This window comes from Fulmarus glacialis, unplaced genomic scaffold, assembly GCF_000690835.1.
Source record: "Fulmarus glacialis isolate BGI_N327 unplaced genomic scaffold, ASM69083v1 scaffold7068, whole genome shotgun sequence".
Taxonomy (NCBI): Eukaryota; Metazoa; Chordata; class Aves; order Procellariiformes; family Procellariidae; genus Fulmarus; species Fulmarus glacialis.
In genome coordinates, this window is record NW_009227507.1 from 684 (window position 1) to 20,874 (window position 20,191).

The 20,191-nt window shown below is 39.0% G+C and overlaps 1 protein-coding gene across 1 annotated transcript in view; it reads left to right on the forward strand.

Annotated features, from left to right (window-relative positions):
• Positions 1–220: 220 nt before the first annotated feature.
• The window catches only part of LOC104080681 (mitochondrial ribonuclease P protein 3-like), a gene marked incomplete at its 3' end in the record, with an annotated part of 48,201 nt that continues 28,230 nt past the window's right edge, over positions 221–20,191 (forward strand). The window contains exons 1-3 of the mRNA XM_009583157.1: positions 221–1,221; positions 3,483–3,530; positions 9,094–9,226. Coding sequence (XP_009581452.1) covers positions 221–1,221; positions 3,483–3,530; positions 9,094–9,226 — 1,182 coding nt within the window. The remainder of the gene's footprint in view (positions 1,222–3,482; positions 3,531–9,093; positions 9,227–20,191) is intronic.

Consider the following 20,191-nt stretch of genomic DNA (forward strand, 5'->3'; position numbering starts at 1 on the left):
GTTCTCACAGAGAAAGAGACTGATTTGGGGGAAAAAAGATTTTACCATTTTTTGTTTTCATAAGAGACAGAAAGGACTTATAGAACAAGCATTTTGAAACTGAAGCTTATACAGCTTGGCAGCCCTTGGGCTTTTATAATAAACATCCCCATGCAAACTGCATTTTCCATTTTATAACTCCCTTAGATACAGTGAGCTAATAGTGAGATAATTTCTTGTGATGGCACTCTTTTCTCAAACTAGTCAACAGGGGTTTCAGGCTTTGCTATGGAAACGTCGCATGTTCTGGCCTGTTTCAGGATGCCAACAACTGTTTGCTGTCTCTTTCAGAATCCCCAATAGGAAAAAGGTTAGCTGTTTCAGTTTTATGACGTCTTCCAGCACTGCATTAGCAGTGGATCCCAAAGGAACTGCTGTATTTCCTACAAAGAAAAGGTCTGAAATTGATTATGAAGAAGAAAAAGGATGGGATGAGGAGACTAAAGAAACATCTGAAGGGAAACGCCAATTTTCTTCCTCTGTTGGAGCTCCGAAGAAACGGTTAATGAGTCAAGTTCTGTCAAGGCATAAGTTTACCAACGTACAGCCTCCAGAAAAACCTTTGCAGGCTGAGGAATGGAACAGACTGAGGGAAAGCTTTCGATCACCTGAAATATTTGAAGAAGTGATGTTTAACAGTATGGTCAGGTGCAACAGCCCGATTGATGTGGCTAAGTCCTTGCTGACCCATGTGGCAAAGAGTAATGGTGACGTTGCATATAATTTGTTGGTCAAATATCTGGCATTGTGTGTCCAGCAGGGGCAGACTTCAGAAATTCGTGATGTGTATGATATAATGAAAATCAGATTTAGGATTTTAGAAAGTGGGGCTTACAACCTTCTTATCAGAGGGCTGAGTAATTCAGATCAATGGAGAATGGCCTTGACTCTTTTGGAAGAAGTAAAAAAGATTATGATTCCCTCACGGACAAACTATGAATCCTGTATCAAAGCAGCCAGCCGTCACCAAGAAATGAATCTCGCATTTGAACTTTACCGTGAAATGTTGGCTAAGGATTTGGTCCCAACCTTGGATGTCCTGCAGGCCTTTTTTGACTTCAGCAGGGGTATGAAAGGTGCTGAGTTACAAAAAGAGCTGTTTGGTATCCTCTTATATTTGAGAGACAACCAAATATACCCTCACAAAACATTTATGCGGAGTATAAAGCTATGGTTTGAAAGGTAAATAATGTTTCAATAGCAGGCTCCAGTTCATGAGGATGGGATTCAGATTATTCCACAGTCTAATAAGATCCCTCAACATCTCATTTTGGTTATTGCTTCTCCATGAGAGACACATTGTCATGAAAAGATGCATTTTATTTTTGCTCCAAAATTAGTGTAAAAGTGTAAAATTCTTACTGATTTCACCTTTTCTTGAAAGAGTTTACTTGTTAAATATTATTTCTTGGTACAGAAAGTAGGAAATTGTGATGAGTCATGGCTGTCCAAAATACCCGACTTCATACTTCTCTTTCTGGGGTTGGTTCATACGGAATATTGACAGGTATGAGGGTTTTTCCTATAATCTATCTGAGTGTAGAAGTAGTAAGTTATTTGAAAATTAGATAGTTTCTCTCTTTGAAGGAAAGAGGCAGCAAATTAGCATAGGTTAAGTGACGATTAAGTGTTGACTTTGTATAGACTAATAGGACAGGAATAATCTTAATAGGAGACTCTTTGTTTTAGCACAGTATTTAGCAGGCCATGCAGTTTGTTTTCATGAGTGGTGATGGTCAGACTCCACAAATTACAACTAGTTACGCTGCGCATGCACAGTGTAGTTCACCTGAGCCCACTGCATATTTGACATGCTGTTGTTTGTAACCCCGTCTATGACTTTTTTTTAACTGTTGGCTTTGGTTTATGTGAGCTACACAGCCATTTTACAAGTCAGTCCTCCTGAATGGAAAATATGGCTGTGGGAATGCACTACCATTATTAGAACAGTTTATACTGCTCCCCCCTAGCTATTTTCTTTCCTGGGAACAGCTAGGGAGCAGACAGTAGGCTTCAGTTGAGATGAACTGGTTTAGCGGGTGAGAATCTGTCATGGGGTGCTATTTTCCCAGTGCGTAGAAAAGGACTTACCTGTAGGTGTGTGCTGTATGTGCAGGAAGCTCAATGTAATAAAAAGTCTTTGGCAAGGAGACTGCAGGGGCACTGAGTACGTTGAAGAGCTATATATTGCCTGTATATAGTGGCAAACCAGTGCTGCACGCTGAAGCTAGACAAACTCCTGTTTGTATCTTTAATACTGTGTTTGACTGTTAAAACAATTCATAAAAGACTGTGGTAGATTCATGTTTTAAGATCAATGTTGGGTGTTTCCCTAAAGGAAGTAGTGTTTCAAACATGAAGAAGAAACAGTCCATAATAGAGGGATGAAACTAGGTGATCAGTTACCCATCTGGCTTTTTATCTGTGAACCTGTACAAAATGCTCAGTTTTACCTGTCTGTTCCAATTGCTAGTGCTGAACTTGTATATGCTGATGGAGTTTCCAAAAAGAAATAGAATCTGATAACTTCTAGCACTGTTATCTTGCAAAAACGATACGGATTGGGAGGTAACTTTTGCTGGCAAAGGAAGCTGATGGTACAGTAAGCACAGAAGTGAGCTCTGTGAGTGTAACTGAATAGGTGTTAGTTTTAAAAAATGATTTTTCTGAAGAGCAGACCAGCACTGACTTCTAGTAGTGAGTGAAGCCAGGTCCAATACAGAGAACTGAGTGTGCAACAAAGAATCACGGTATTTTCTTTGTAAGAAAACTAAAGAACCGCTATGTATCAGCATGAGAAATGGGAAAGGAAGGAAGAAGCAGGACGTTATTCCGAAGCCCATGGCATGTGTGATGGTGCAGCCTATGATAATAAACACAAGGGAAAGGTGTCTGCTGCTGCATGTTGGCATGGGTATTCCTGTTCTGTAACCTATTCTGGTTTCGATCTTGTGGGCAAAAAGGAATATTTACACCAGGCTGTGGTAGTGGTGGTGATGATGATAATGATGTGGAGTCAAAAAGTCTCAATGCAGCATTTTGGTATGAGCATATCTATCTTAATCTCTCAGGATGACATCTGCATAGGAATCTTGATTCCTGCTTTCCCATCTGGTTTCTGAGGTGCTTTATGAACATGTAAGGCAGCAACTTCAAAATTGTCAGTGCAGCCTGGTTATCTGTATGATTCTTAATATTTGGGGACAACATAAACTAGGGAGGTTGATGGTGTTAGTTCTCTGCATGTTGTTAAATGCTGGTTCTTTATATAATATTTTCAGGCGTTGCTAAATTATATGAATCTTTGTATGATTTCTTTGCCGGGTAGAAGATTGATTGGTCTTTTATTTCTAAATGTTGACGAAAACAGAATTCTTTATCTGTAATTGAGGTATTTTTAAATAAGAATCTAATTTTTTTATCTTTCCCTCTGTACATATTAGTATACCAGGAGGCAACTGGAGAGGACACCTGACCAGCATTAAAGACAGGTAAATGCAACATTTTATTTAAAAGTGAGGTGTTGTCTTGATTTTTCTATCTTGAACTCTTCTTTCATAAATATAAAAAATAGCTTTCCTTATATAAGAAAATATTTTAATCCTTGAGAATATGAATCTTTGTTGTGTACATATGATTTCCCAAACTCCAGTTTCCAACTCATTCTTGTGCATTAAACAAGACCCAACATGCACATTTGGGAAGGAGTTATGCTAAGCAGAGCCAAGACAGAAAAACACAGAGAAAAATAAGAGCTGCTATTTTACTGGGTGGCTTATTTGTTTACTGTTTAGGAATTAAAGACTTCGTTTTTTGGTTGGTTTTATAATACCATTGTTTAACACGATATTTAACAGAGCAGCTTTGGTGTGTAAATGAGTATCTTCTTGAAAACTGATACTATTCACACGCTGCAGTTAATTTGTACAGATGGAAGGGTTCTCCCTTCCCACCTGATTTTCAGTGAAGACAAAATGATTCTTATGTTAGGTTTTCACAGGGATAAATTGAGTATGTGTTTCTATTACAGCACAGTTTTCTTAATATCTGTAAATTCCTATTTTAAATGTTATTCTATTTGAAACCTAGTTCTGTGGCTTTGTAGCAATTTGGCAACTATAAATGTATTAATTATAAGAATGTCTTCAATGGATTATGGGGTTTTTTGGTGGTTTATAAAAATACACTGTGTTGCATGCTCTGAAGTAAAAGCACATGTAGAGTCTGCTGCTTTTGAAGCCCATGAAAGAACAGCATAACTCATTGTCCTAAGGGTAGGGGTTGTTCACTGTAAGATGGGTTACTGTTATCTGTAAGTGTGTGTGTGTTATTCACCAAATTCTAGACAACCTTTTTCAGCCTTTAGAGTTTTAAAATTCTAAAGTTGATTGTCTTGGTTAAGAGGTAGCTTGTTATCTTACTGTCTGTAAACTCTGTTACGGACTTTGAGAGCTAAACTGACTTAGATCACCTCACATTTTATCATGGATTAAGAATCTGTGAACAAAGTGCTGACAAGGTGCTGTATAGAGTTATTTTGTGATAACTGTATGAACACTTTTTATTTTGAAATAAACAAGTTTGAGGTAGCCTACTTGAATAAGTATTTGAATAAAATTAAAATGGTTTCAAGAAAAGAAAAAGAGTATAAGAGTTTTGTTGTGTTTAAATGAAATGGCTGCTGCCAGAAAAGATCCTTAGGATTTAAGAAAGCAAGAAAAACGCATTTGTTGGTTTTGTTGGGATTTTTTTGTGTTTTGGTTTTTTTTTGTCCTGATCATAAAGGACAAAGCCCTTAAGGTATCTCTGAAACTCATGTGGTGATTGTTACTAAACTCATCTCTGCAGTCAGCATAACTGATGTCTTAAAACATGAGTCTTGAGTTAAAAAATCCGGAAGAACTATTTTTTCCTAAACTGAGTTTGACAATTTAATAGGCTTATTCATAGGTTATTCTGATTTTGTCTAAATACTGGCAGTTATATCTAAGATGCTCATATCCAGGATATTTTCTTCTTCTTCTAGCACTGAGCTCCTAGTTTCTTTGAACTGTGATAGTCAGAAGCTTGAACCCCCTGCAAACAAACCTTGAAGTTTGCTGACCATTTTTCCTTGAGAGTTACAAAAGCTTTGGATTTCCAAGGTCAGCTATAGAAAGCTGCAGCTCGAGTGTTTTGAGCCTGCGTTCAAATTACTGTAGCATGTCTGACTTCATGCTTGATACGTAAGTGCCATGATACTCCAAATCTATCTCAAAAAAGGAGTCCCTCAAAAAAGTATTTAAATGGTCAGTTAGCTGTAAGGATAGCTATATATCCTATAGAGGTGAAAGCCTTCTGTGTGGGAATTTCTTGGCATGAAATCCTAAAATGATCAGTGAGAAGTTACAAAAATTGGAAGGTAATTTTAAAGGTATGGTTGCGAAAAAGCAGCAGTTAGACTGAGGGTCCAGTCTTGCAAGATGCTGAGTGTTTCTCGTGCCTGTTTTGCCTCTGCTCCCTTTGGGAATCCACATTGAGAATTCACAAGAAGAAACTGGCTTCAGGAGCTTTGGCTGTTGGTAGGTGGTTGGGGTGGGTTGATTTGTTGGGGTGTGGCAGGTTTGTTTTTTTCAAGTAATCTGAAAGTGGTAGTTGCAGAAGGATCCAAGTTAACTATGGGACAGGTCCTTAAGTTTTAGGCTTAATGATTTTGAAATAGTCTCATAACAGTTTGATAGGCCTTTCTTCTTTGTTGCCAAACTGTGAAGTTCCTTAGTGCAATTAGATGTATTTAATGGTAACTTTACCATTTAATGGTAACTTTACAGCTATAAGAGCAGCCAGTCTCATTGCTTATATTAATATGTAGGCTAAGCCTGCAGTGGATGGTGGGTTGAGCAACTGGAGTGTATTGTTTGTGTGCCGCAGTGAATGTCCGTTGTTGGGATTCCATGCGTAACTTTTTTTGATTCAGTAAATGCGCTGTCAGCATTGCAATTAATGCAGTCTTAGCTTATGGTATGTGCATTAATGTATACTAGACATCAATTGTTGGGAGAATTTAACATTTCTGATTGCCATGGTTTTAGAAAATTACAATGACTTAGCTTTGGCATCTCTAGGATCTCTCTGTGGAGACAGCCAGGGGAGAGTAACTCGTTCCATTTTAACACTTAAAGCTTAAATCTTACGATTCAGTTCTGAGATTGTGCTTGTGAAAGTAAGATATTTGGATGGATTTAGAGAAGAATGGTTACTCCTTCAGTTCAAATTATGCCCAGCTGGGTGAATACAGGCTTCTGAACACAGCATGAGAGAAAGGAAAAATGTGAAACATCAACAACATATCCTGCATATAAGAGAAGCTTAAGTGGGAGCAAGCGGCAAAAAAGTCATTGTTCGTCAGCTGGGAAGAACCAAAGACCCATTCAGACTAAGCGTCATTTTATTGCCTGTTGGAGAAGCTACTAGATTCTGCTTATTTTCTTGGTACTGTGGCTGGAGTGTCCAGTCTGGTGATGAAGATGCAAGCTGGATCTCATGTCTAATATTCTTGGCAGAAGTGCTTAAGAACAGATGTGACTGACTGTGAATTTCCTTAGTGTATGTTTTTATCCTATTTGACCGTTTCCTTTTCCTTTTTCATGTAGTTATTAAAGAGTTAAGCTTTGAAAAATTTCTAGGTTTAACCCACAGAGAAGTCAGGAAGTGTACCCATGAAGTCTATGTATATTTGTAGCTCATTGGTTTGTCTTTAGAAAGTGTATCTGCAAAACTTTCAGATAAGTTTTTTAGGAGGAAAAAAAAAAGAGGTTAATGTAGATCACAATTCAAGCACAGAGATACAGGTTGTTTTGTCTCAGTCCTCCACTATTACCCCACCTTACATGCTGGTTTTGTGGTGGGCCCAGAGGTTCATGGTAGTGTTGCATGACATACATTTTTGACCTGGGTATGGAGTTGTGCATTGTGTTGATTATGTGTTTAGTTTATAGGGGCTAACGGGAGAGACAACTAGGAAAGAAAAGAATGAACAAATGGGACATGGAAGCGACGACACTTCCAGTTTGATTTCCTTCAGACTATGTGTTAGGGCAGAGATCATGGCTGTCTGTGGGACATGAAACAACAGAAAAGGCTAGATATTAAAGAAGACGTTTTTTCTTTCTCTCAAAATACGGTTCGGGGGGATCATACAAAAATCCAGAGGTGGCCATGGAAGTTAGGCCTGTCTTGTTTTGCATCTTGGAATTATGTGTGTGCTGTGCTAGCAGCCTGTAGGAACAAAAACCCAACTCATAGCAGTTGACATGGTTCTCGTGGTTGTGGTTTGTTTTGATGGCCTTTCCCAGTGCTGGGGAGTTTTTGCAGCACTAGGTTGGTTAGAGAAAAAGTTGTGCCTCTTGGCTGACTTGGATCTGCGTGTTCTCTGTAGAGTTGCCTCACTCGTGCTGTTCTGGAAAATTTTTCAGGATTTGCTATGACATGCCAGCACTCTTCTTGAGGAAACTAAAGAGTTTGAGGTCTGTTTTGTCACATCCCCTGTTGTTCTATTCTGTAATCTTTTCTTTTATTATGGATTTTCAGTCTCTTTGGTCTTTTAGTATTAAAAACATGCATGGTCAGATCAATGGAGAGTTCTTGTGTGTGTCAGAGACAAAACGACATATGATTTGGGATTTGCAGAACCACAATTGTTACCATAGCTGCTGGCCCTGCAATAGGGAGACTAAGAATACTGAGAAGTGGACAATGTGAATGATAAAGGAAACTGTCCCAGTGCCGCATGCAGTCATGCAATCACTGACACAGCTGTGCACGATGGAGTGGTGTTTCGGGCTCTGGGAAATGAACACAAAATGATGGCATTGGTTGACTGTAGCTGCAGAACTTTTTCATCTGCAGCGGTCTGTATTCCTAGATCCATGTGATGATATTTAGCCCGTGCTACAGAGTAGGAACAGAAGTTTCTTAGCAATAAAGAAACAAGTAGTGATTAGTCGCCAGGAGATGGCAACGTAAAGCTGCTTTCTATTTGGGTGCAGTCAACCTGATATTAGAAAATATCTGGTGCAATTGGGCATCATACAGACACACAGTGCCAGTGTGACTTAGTATTGGTGAGGGCTTTCAAAGCAAACAGTATTTCTGTTTTAGTCACATTCTGCTCTCAGTCTGTTGACTTTGACCACCTTGGAGAGATCTGAACAAACAGTCTGAGCCTAGAAATAAGGGGAAGTCTGATAGCAAAAGGCAGGTGGCACAGAGAAGGCAGTCTTGCTCATTATTTGCTTTTCCAACCATACAGCAGATTTACGTTACCTTTTCTTTCTTTCTTTCTTTTTTTTTTTTTTCCTTCTTTTGGGCGGACTTATTCCTACACCTGTGGCAGGTTTGTTTATTCCAAACCTTGATAAACCAGGCACAGATAGCTTAGCTTTTTTGGAGCAGTCAGTGGCACAATAGTGGAGCATTTCACTGGTGCATTTTCTTGTTGTAACACTTTGGAATAGATTTATAGCTACACCGAGGCTCTGTGGTCTGCCTGCTAGCTTCAACTAGTGTGCCTACAGCTACTTCGTATGTTCTGGCCAGGCCAGTACAACTGCATCACCTTCCCACGTTGAGATCTGGGCTGTATATATCCATGGTGACTTTCCTGTGTAGTAGGGAAACTTCCAAATATTAGAGATACGGAAATTCGTGGTAATGCTGAGAATTGAACTCTGATCTCTCAAGGCCTAAATAAATGCTGGTTAATATTTAAATACTCTTTTTTTTTTTTTTTCCCATGCTCTCATGCAGAGTTTCAGTGCTAAATCCTCAAACGTCTCTAGAGTTAAATCTTTGATCCTGATCCCACCAAATCACATAAAAATATTTCTAGTGACTTTAATAGGTTTTGGATGCATCCCAGAAAGAGTACAACTGATTTTCTGATGATTGTACTGTGTTGGAGTTCTTGTAAAGAATTGTGCTCAGACACAGACACTCAATAAGTTAGTAAAATTTAAGGTATTTCTTATTTAAAAGCCTTTATCCTTTTATTTTCTTGTTTCACTATTATTACAGCGGACAGTGCCCAGTTTGCAACCATCAGCTGGAGGACAGTGACCTCACCGAAGAGGAGTATAATAATCTCAGAGAAAGAATAATAAGGGACGTGATACATGGAACTGACACTTTTAGAAAGACAAGCCCACAGGTAGGTCTCGCACGCTGTCAGGTTCATTGGCTAGGAGGGTAATATACAATTAATGTTCAAGAACTTTGAAAACGCCACAAATCTTTTTTTCTTTGCTTTAAACATTAATAGGCCATTAGATACTGAAGTATCCTATGTATCTTTTTCAGTTGTGTTTATAAAATGGATCTAAATCTTGACCTCTTTCATATTGTCTTTGTTCTTATATTTTCAATCAGCTCTTAATGGATACTGAAATAATTAAAATGGATTTTTTTTTATGTTAAAAATCTTTTAATCCTTCAAAAGCTAAATTTTAAATATGGAATAAAACCCAGTAACTAGAACAAAATAAGACATCTAGTATTTTGAGCTTGCAAAAAAGTAGAAGTCCTAGTGTTTCTTAAGTTCAGTATCATATCTGAAGCTTACATTTATGTCCTGAATATTTGATTTTTTCAGTTGGGCAGCTGTTTGCCAGAAACAATAAAGAACCAATTACCATTTTGTTCAGTCAATTTTCAATTTTCACAACCCACCAACCAACCAACTACCCCTCAATTTTAAAGATACACTTTTATATTTATAATTACCGTATGCATCAGGAATATCTAGCTTTTCAAAGGTCATTGTAAACATATGAGAGGGTATAATTTCCCGACACTGTAATATATTGCTGCTCTATTTCTTACTCATTTTGTGTGGAGATTAGTGGTTCAGCAATAGCGATACGGCACGAAGCTGAGCTCCGCTAGATGGAGCCCACGCCACATCCCGGGGTGGTTTTGCTTTACCTTTGTTAAGTATTGACATTTTCCTGCAGCTGGCACCTCACTTCTGCACCGGTTCTGAAAATATGGAAGAGGACACCAGGTTACACCAGGTTTAATTCTTCAGGCTTTCTGCAGACACAGACATTGCGCACATGTAACAGTTACAGAAACTTGAAACAGTTAGTGTTGGGGTGGTTGTAGTACATTCAGCCTATTGTTCAGACATCTGATTTCCACACAGATTTTCTCCTCAGTTCAGGACTTTTAGCTGATCTAGCTGTGAATTGTATAGGGGAGTAAAATTATCCTTAAAAATGTAGCACTAATTTTAATTATTTAATGGGTACTGGTGTTCTATACTATTATAAGATAAACGAAAGAATGTGTTTTATTGCACACTATACAACTAACTTTACCTTTCTAAAAGCCTTTGTGAAAATTATGGTTGAGGTTGGTTTATTAAAGAAAGCAACAACAACAAAACTTTTAATTCCTTAACCAGTTAACTGCCTAGTCTGTGAAGTTTCATTTCTGTTCCATGTGGTGACTGCTGGCTTGAAAATTTCAAATTTGTCAAGTGCCCAGGGCTAGATCAGCAGTACCAGTTGAGGGCGGGGAGATTTAGGAAGGGAGTTCTGGGTAACAGGACATTCACACCCAAGCTAAGCAGTAGTGGAAATGATGTTCCCCCTGTTTGGGAACCTGATTGATCAAATGAATGCAATCTAATGAAACAAAGACTCAATACATTAAGTTTTGATGTCAGTAGATTTTGTTAGTCCATGTGATAGCTGAAATTCCATCATTTACCCCTCTGGGGCCACCCACTTGCTAGTTCCAAGTTGACCTTGTTCCAGTTCCCTATTGGCAGGCAATTACCAGGAGGCTGAAAGGCAATGAACTCTGTGTGTTTACTGTTGGCTGCACAGCTTAAAGTCTGCTCTCTCGGTGAATTTTGAGCATGGATGCAGGGGTAGAAGCAAAACAGTGTTGTGGTGTGTCAGAGGTGTCTGGAAATAAATTTGGGACTTTTTAGTTTCCTTTGTGCTGTGAAAGCAGACGTGTGATGATGAAAATGTGCTGGCCATTTTAGGTGTGCCAGACTGTGTGACTTTTCCTGCAGCCAGGGTTTTCCAGAGGGGAAGCTAGGTGAAGAGTCTGAAAATAGGATGTAAGCAAGTATATCTGAGAGGGGGGTTTCCATTTTCCAGTCAGTCACTTTTTTGTAGTAGCTGCAATTCAAATAGAAAACATTTTATCTTTCTATTCCTTCTTTTCTCCTGACTAGTTTTCTTTAGTGCATCTGTGTTTCTTGCAATGAAATGATTATTCAGGAAAACAGTTTGAGTTGCTTTGAGCTCTAAACATTTTTTTTCCAATAATGTTTCAAATTGAATATGTAATGCATTTGGAATCTTTTTTTTTTTTTTCCACTGAGGAATAGTCTTTTGTCTTACTTTTGCAACAGCAGCATTGCTTTATTTGATTTTCTTTCTCTCAAGAATAAATGTGATCAGATTAGAAAATTAGGAGCAAAGATTTAGTTTGATGAGGATCCCCCAAAAGTAGCGTGTTGTCCTGTGATTAAAAAAAAAATCTTTTTTGTAATTAGTTTTAGGAAAGAAAATCAAACAACTTAGGTTTGTACATCAGTGTACATCTTCACTACCATTAGTGAAGACTATCTACAAATATGTTGAAAAGATGGCTTGCGTGAACTATAAAACTGATTATCTGTGATAAGAAAATACCTGTTACACATAAAAATTGACATCGATTCAGATCTTTATGCACAACTACTGAAAGGTCTATTAGGATGTCATACGATGATGTAATACAGCGAGCTGCAACCTAGCAGGCTGCTGTAGAAAGAAAACAATTGTAACAACACTGTCACCTTTTGTACCAATGTCTATATGATGTTTTCAGTTGGATGCCTATTTACTCTGGCTGTATTTAATTGGGAGCTATGCCATTGAGCCCGAGATGATAATAATTGGTATACTGAGAGGCAGAATCAGCTTTTGCTGTGATGACTTCCATGTCGCAGCTGCTCCCAGGTGTTTCTCTCAAATACACAAATGCAGTAATTTCATTCCGTTCGTGACTACTTCATACCCCTGATCAGCCTGAAAGGACTGTTGTGCAGGGGGAAGGAAGCACATGGGATATGTGTATGTGCTGTCAAGAAGGCAGGAAGAGATGGATTTGTGGGCATGTAAAGTCCCCACGCTAGATCTGGGCTAAGTGCATAAAGGGGTTTTACATATTCTTCTAGAATATAAGAGACTGGAGGGAGGAGAGGAAGTGACCCATTCATCTCAGTGTTACTTTTGCGGCTGAATGAGGTTGTGCTGTTTCCAAGGAGCCTTGAAAATAAAGCTCTATCTCTTACTTTTAGATTGATGCCTTTTCTTTTCTATAATGCTCTGGTTCTGCTTCCACATGTGCATGTTTCCCAACTCCATGATTTGCCTCAAAGCCCTGTGCGGTATGTCAGTCCTGTTCCGAATGGAGTAGTTTATTACTTCCAAAAATCATATGGAATCCAGACTCTAAGAAAACTATGTCTGACACAGTCTGCCCTAACCCCACCTGGCAGAGCCTTCACTCCCAACTTGCAGTGTGATCTTCTCATTCTTCTATCTGCTTTGTTGACTCTCAACTTGTGGTCAAAGTCAGCTAAATTGCCTGCACTTGAGCTGTTTCCAAGGTGAGCTACCCTTACCTGCCCTGAGATGCCTGGGTGATTATGGCTGTCCATCTTGCACCTGGATGTCATGGCTTCTTTGCCTGAGCTCAGGGAGAAAGAGAAGGCTAGTTAATTCAGTTAGGCATGCTGTGTCTCCTGAGAAGATCAGGGGCTGAAGCGGCGAAAACCCCTTCCCAGCAAACAGCTGATACCGTGTGCACAGTGTGTGCCACAGCTCAAGCTATGTGCGCCGTTTACCTCCTCTATCTCTATTCCCATATATGTTGCCTCCTCCCTGTCACTGCCAGGAAGCAAAGAACTTTCTGAGGGGAGGAAACATGGAAGGAAGGAGAAGGCTGGGTGGAATTTCTCCCATGGATTCATGTGCCCCCTTCCCTCCCAGATATGTGCCACATTACAGCAAAGGGATCAGATTTCCAGTTGTTGGTCCTCTACAGTAGGAGTACCAAAATTTGGCATGTTGCTGAATGCTGCAAAGCCCCTTGCACTGGGATGGGGTCTGTTTTAGGCAAGAGCAGTTCCTGTGGTTTCTTCTCAGGTGGGAATGACTGAAAGTTCTTGTCAGTTCTGTGGCAGGGTGGGTCACTTTGCTGGGGTTCAGTTTAAAATGACAGCACTTGGATTCAGAGCTAGCTTCTGCAAGAACTGTGCTGGCAGGATGAAAATCCTGCTGGTGTCAGCACGGGTTGAAAGCTTTCTGTTAGTTCTGGAGAGGGATATAGGCGTGGTGAGCTGTAGTTAGGGTTAGGATTACAGCTAAGCCTAGTCTTCAAGATGGTAGAGATTTCTGAGCTTGCTTTTTTTTTCCCTTCTTTTTTCTCCCTCTCCCCCTCTCTTCCTTCCTTCCTCTCCTCTAGGAGGCCCAAGAGTAGGATGAATGCTGACGTTGGCTTAGATGAGCAAGTTATGACTAACTTTTGGATGGGTATGAGTTACTGACTTGTAGGTAGGCTGGGGTTTCAGGATGGCAAGCATGGAAGAACCTGTCATTGCTGAATCTAGAAAGTTCTGGAAGTATGGTGTTTGGGGATTAGTGTTGTGGACAGCAGGTGCTGGAGAACTTCAGTTATTGTTAGAGTCTTACAAGTTCATTAGGATTGAGTGAGAGCTGATGCCGGTGGAGATGAAGGGCTTATTGGCAGCCTGTTGGGTACGTGTTGGTGTTACCCTTACTAGGGTAAGAGTTCATATTTGGGAGTTAAAGTACTTGAAGCACTCGCTTAATATGGCTGTGGTTAGGCTGGAGCATTAAATTAAGAGGTGGCATTGGTAAGGACAAATGTGTTATCTAGTCTGCAGCAACACTGATCAAAAAACTTGCTTATAGCTGTTTTTCGATTATAGGATGGCCAGTGCTGAACAGTTTAATTCTACAGGTTTTGTAGAATAGCAGATTGATGACCAAGTCCATTGTTGCTTTGTGGCTAATTTTTAGTTATGGGAAGGATATGATCCTTAGCTTGTAGATAAGGATAGAGTTAGCATTGCAATTAAAATTAAATACACCGATAATCAAGCCTGAAGACTCCTGGATCATAAAGATGTGCAGTCGTAGGTCTAGGGAAACCTACAAAGATGAGACAACATTTGCAGATAGGGTTGAACATATTTTCTTTTTTTTTTTCTTCAGATCTCTGCTAAATATGGGCCACTGGACTCAGTCAGGATAGGCTTAGTATTCAGTAGGGCAGAGTCCTGCATTGCCTTAAGAGCCAGGTTTGCTGCTAGATCTTGTAACATCCACAAGGATAGAGGAGAGCTTAACTTGAGTGGGGCTCAGGATTAGCTGTGGGTTTGTTTAAGTTGCAGTATTTTGTCTGGAACTAGAGTTAATTTGGGGGTTAGAGAGAACACTATCCTCAGAGCTTGATCCACTAAATCTGGTAGGTCTAGTAAGCACCGAACAATGACAGGTAATGGTTTATGGCGGGTGTTGAGATGATTGCAGTAGTACAGTGCTCAGTCTGAGAGCACTGGAGCCCAAGCTGCAGCCTTTATCCTGCTTACTTTCTGTCCTCCTGCCTCTATTTAATTCAGGGTGGATGTTACACTCTTATTGTGATATGATCTGCTAGAGGGGAGGGAACTTCTGGGAGGAAGGAAAAAGAGGGGAAGAGGGGAGACCAAATGGGAAATGGGTGGTGAGAGACAAAGACAGTCGGAATTTTTCTAAGGTTTCTCTTGCATCTTCCCTTACCCCAGAGGCTCCTGATAATGGACGCAAACAGAAGCACAGAGTCTTTTGGCAGGAGGATAAAAGACTTAGCTGCTTCCTTAGCAAGAAATAGATCTAGATGAAAACATTATAAATTCAGCACATATTTCTTTCCCTCAATTACCTCAGTGTTAGAGAATCTTTCTTGGGGGTGGGTCAGATCTTCTGGGGTGGTCCACAGTCCTCCTTTTCTCAATTCATACAGCAAGGAATGAGTTGGGATTTTATTCAGGTCACTTGGTCTCCTTTGCCATCAAATGGTTATGCGGCAAAGTTAGGTGACCCTGCAACACAAGAATGCTCCTTTCTTCCAATCTACTGTCTAAACCTGTTTTGTTGTCCTCCACAGTCTTTTTAAACTGCTACTTTGTCACCTCTGTATTTGGAAATTCTCCTAACATGATACATTCTTCATATTCCAGTTAGTGCAATCAAGTAAGAAAAATCTGGTTCTAATACATCTTTTTTTTAACACCAGTTGCTTGGTTAAAATACCATTGCTAACCTTAACTCGTTTCCACTGTACATCATCTGAAGATCTTGCTAAGCAAAATACAAATATAGTTTGCTGATGCAGTGATTTTTCTCAGATCTGTATCATCTTTATGTTAGTTAGAATGTGTAAGAAGAAACAGAGAGAAATAGAGGAAAATGAAGAATTTCACCAAGGTTTAAGAATGGCATACCTTGATAAAGTATTTCTTTTTTCCTGTCCATTAGCTGATCACAGAGGCAGACAGGATCATAAACATGAAGTCAGAACAGTAACTTTTAACTAAAGAATTAAACCAATCTGAATTATCTGAGTAGCTGATTTTTAAGGAGATCATTTTATCAGGAACCCCTTCGACACAGTCCTTTACTTTCAGCTCATGCATTCCACTAAGTAGGATCTTGAGACATGTTTACATAATGCAGACTGCATACACTACCATCCTTCTTTTAAGTGTTTGCTGTCTCTGAATATTGCTGAGTTCTGTGATAATACTTCTAAAGTAAAATTAGCGTGAACACATGTTGATTTAAGACACTTTGAAATGTTACCTCTTGGAACTTAGGCATTATCAAATGGTCCTTTACCATTTGGTCCTTTGGTCCGTTACCAAAGGTCCTTCTAAGTTGAGCAGCTGGTCTCCAGCTATGGTCAAAGACAGATTCTTCTGATGCTCCAGAGGCCTATCTGGAGTTGTCTAATATAGGGCTTCATTATAATTTATGATAATTAGAATAGCTTAATAAGTTATAATAATTTCATGTTATCTATCCAATGTCTTATCTCTTAGGATTTGATTAGATTTGTTTTAGAACATCGGCAATTTGAGCAGATGTTTTCATTACAGTATGATGATCATTTAAGTTGATACAGTTCCTCCAGAAATCTGTAAAACATAAGTGCACTTTCTTCCTATATTATGCATTGTTTCATCTTTCTGATGCTAAATTTAATTTGTTTTTGTATTCGTCACTGGTTTGGCTTCTTCTGTGCCATCCCCTTTCCTAAATATCTGTAAAATATTTCGTATATATGGGAATTAGTATAGAACTTTGAAAGATGCTGCTAACTTTTTAGCATGACCCTTTGTTTTTTCTTTTCTGCCTGTTTTTAATACTATAGCTAGTTCAGTGTTTTAGTAGCTTATAAAGTCTTGTGTAAGGTTTTTTGAAAATCTAATTAATGCCATCTGGTTCTATTTTACCTACTTTTTCATTGACACAAGGAAAGAAATTTTAGAGATACTCTTTTGCAAAAGGTGTGCACATTAAACTCTACCAGATCATAGTATTCCAGAGGGTTTGCACATTTTTTAGTGATCGGTTCAACCATATTACAGTGTACAGATGCTAGGTGCATAGGTTTATAATCCTCCAGATTGTTTCTAGAAAAAATTAAAATAGGGGTAGAACATGTGGTGCCATTCAGTCTCTCAGAACAGTTGCAGTTTCTCTTGAGAATGCAAATATTAGTTAGCGTAAGCATTTGGTGGCAGTGTGATTTTTAAATGAGCCTTACTACCCTGCCAGCTGTTCATTCCTGCCCCCTTTGGCCCCTGCAAGTATGCCGGGAAACAAGTGAGCACATCCCCGTGGTAAGCAGGGCACAAACCTAGATGACAAAATAATGTTTTGTTTTCTTGTGGGTGTTTTTTCAGCTAAATCAGTTTCTTGTTCAGATTTGCTTCAAACATTCATACCAGCATAGCAGAGAAAGCACCATGGAGGTATATCCAGCTGTCTGCTATTCATGTAGCATTTTTCCACGTGGATATTATGAATTGTCTGTAATTAAGTGCTAGTTTGCCTCTCTTTCTTGGGACGCTGTCTTTTCTATGAAGTTCATGATGCATTGCTTTTATATTATTCCACTGTCTTTCTGTAATGCCCGTTACATCGTATTTAAGCATTGAAGTCAATCTTTTCCTGGTTTAGCATTCTGTTAGGTGGTTTGCCCTAAGATGAAAAGGTTCCAAAATAGTGTTTTTAATTTTGAAAGCACCATGAATTCAAAATATTTCTGCCTTTGCAAGGTTTTTTTGTTTGTTTGTTTGTTTGTTTTAAAAGAAAGCTTGGTGTGGTCCATTCCTATACTCTTGTACTTACGATGGCAGCCTTGCAAAGATGAGGGCATTTTTCCATGGAGGACACCAGCACAAACTGCTTGTTCCTCCCTCCATGTTAGGTGTGCTCAGGAAGGATGTTTCAGAAGTGCGCTGCCTGGATTGTTGAGGTCCAGGATTTGCATTGGCCTTGTGACTGACCCTCTGCTGTCTGCTGTAGGCAGGCAGGAACAAGTCCCGCGGCAACAGTGCCTGCTGTTGACGGAGGACTATGAACAGGCAACACAGAGCACCTCTCAGGTTGTCAATGTGCCTGTGAGTACCCTCCTGTTTGTGACGGTATCTCTGAAGGCTACAGCCACAGGAGTTTGTGACTCCTGGATTATTTGTTAACTCTAGAAGCGTACAACAGAGGGCAAACAAATTGTATGCAATCCAGAGTACATAGTGATACCATACACAATACTGAGAAAAGTCTTCCTGCCTATAAGGTTCGAAGGGGATTTCCGAGCTTTGAAACTGTGGGGGAAATATTCAAAGCCTTCAGGCATAGCAACAAACAGATTTAAGAGTGCTCCAACAAGGCGCCTTAAAAAAAATTGTCTGAATTTCAGTTTGACAGCTGAATTTTATTTCTCACACACTAATGCGCAAAAAAATCTTCTGATACCAAGAAATATTGCTGAAAACAAAGCAATTCCAATCACTTTGTATTTTATGAAACTGTTAAAAAGTGAATGTTTTCACTTCTCTAAAAGCTGCTCTTACGGTGTTGAAAAACACCCTGTTTTTCAGGGTAAAGTTACATAATACGTAAGTGCACTATAATACTCTGTTAATTAGGATTTGCTCTTTCCTTGCACTTGAATATATTTAATACAGAGAGGGGAACCACTGCTTTTTCTGTTGTACAAAGCTTAAACTATTGTGAATGCTTCTGGAAACAATATATGTTGAATACTTTTGCACTTTTTAATTTGACTTTAGTGTCTCTCCACCATTCCTGATGAGTGAGCATAAACTTTATTGTTTAGAAGAAGTGACAAGCAGCCTTTTCTGCAGTGATTTTAATAGTTTTTGGTAGAGTTTTTTCTTTTTCTCTTTTTTTTTTCTTTTTTTTTTCCCTTTTTTTCAAATTCCATGTGTTGGCATGAACATAATAGCCTTTCTTGTATTTAAAAGTCCTCTATGGATTTGCTCATGTATCTCCTTTGTATGTTATATTACTTTGTTTTTTGGCATTTAGAGCAGTAGACATTTTGCATTGTTGAAGAATTTCAGCAATACCATGATTTTTATTTCTAGTTGCCAACATATTTCCAATTTAGACTTGAGGAGAAAAATGCTCAAGTGATGTAACCTTTCTGTGATCTGAAACTTGTCATACCCTTAGATCTGTTATAGACATTAGAATTATTTCAAAATACTCATTTGAATTACTCTCATTGCTCTTATCAAAGGACATGCTTGTTTAGCTATGTTTTCTTTGTTTTGTCTTCAATTGTAATGTTTATTTCTATGTTATCGTATTTAACATAGTAAATCTGTAAATACTAATAATGAATTCCTCCCCTCATTTTTGTTATGCTTTTGAGGCTTGTAGTCTGTGTGTGCACTGGTATTGAAAGAAAAACATACATTTCTGTTTATAAATGTATTTACAGAAGTTGAAATAGTATTAATACTCTTACAGAAAAGTCCTATTTTCTTTACTACTACTATTTCAAATATTATTGGCTGTGTAAGCCAGACTTTTGAAGTCTGAGGTCACACCTTTTTTTTAAAAAAATTATTTTTAAATGAATGGTTTAAAATAACAAAACCAATCTTTTTTGTTTCTTTCTTTCTTTTTCAAACAATAATTCCTATACGTCTGTTGTTTAAAACCAACCTCTATCTCTTGTTTTGCTGCAGTACCCCAGGATGAGAGATAAATGTCATAAAATGTTGTAGTGTCACAATCCAGTCAGTTAGCATAGTCAGGGTTACCTATGGGAAAAGGTGATCCCAGTAGTCTCACCTGCTACCAGTCTCATTCTTATTCCATGTCCTGGCTGCATTGTCATGCCAGGACAAACCTCTGTGCTCTGACCTGGACAGGGGGACTGGTGCAGGCTAAAGACTGTTACATTATCTCAGTTCACACTGCTCAGTTTGTCTACTTCAGTCTTTCTCCTTGTGCCAACAAACGTGCGTGTAGTTAGAGGAGGGGGCAAGGCTAGGAATGAATGGCTGCAGGAAGGGAGAAGGTAGAAACACCTCTTTCTGTGGCAGCACCAGTACATACCAGTGTAAAATGATGGTGAAATAGCGCATGAGTCATCCAGCTGCTGTGGAATACAAAAAAAATGTGAGACTGTTTTGTGCTTTTGCCGAGATATGAATGGACTTGAGCCACCCACATGCTAGTGGTTAAACAAAAAATTATTTTAAATGTCTCTAATTCTTCACATCAAGATAAATTCCATCATGGGTTTATTATGGCTGGCTCTTACTTCCAAATCAATTTAGTCAGTGAGATGTCCATTTGCAAAGATAAGTTTTCTTAGTAGAAGGTGCGGTGAATCATTTCTAACAGTTGCATAGTTGGCATTCCCCTATTTTCCCAGCTAGGCAATGAGTGAAATCAGGTGGGTTTTTTAAAATTCCCTTTTCTTTTGTACGTGGTGTGAAACAGGATATCACTGGGGCCTCCCGTGAGCACCCTGCTGCGTTGCGCATATTCCTGCT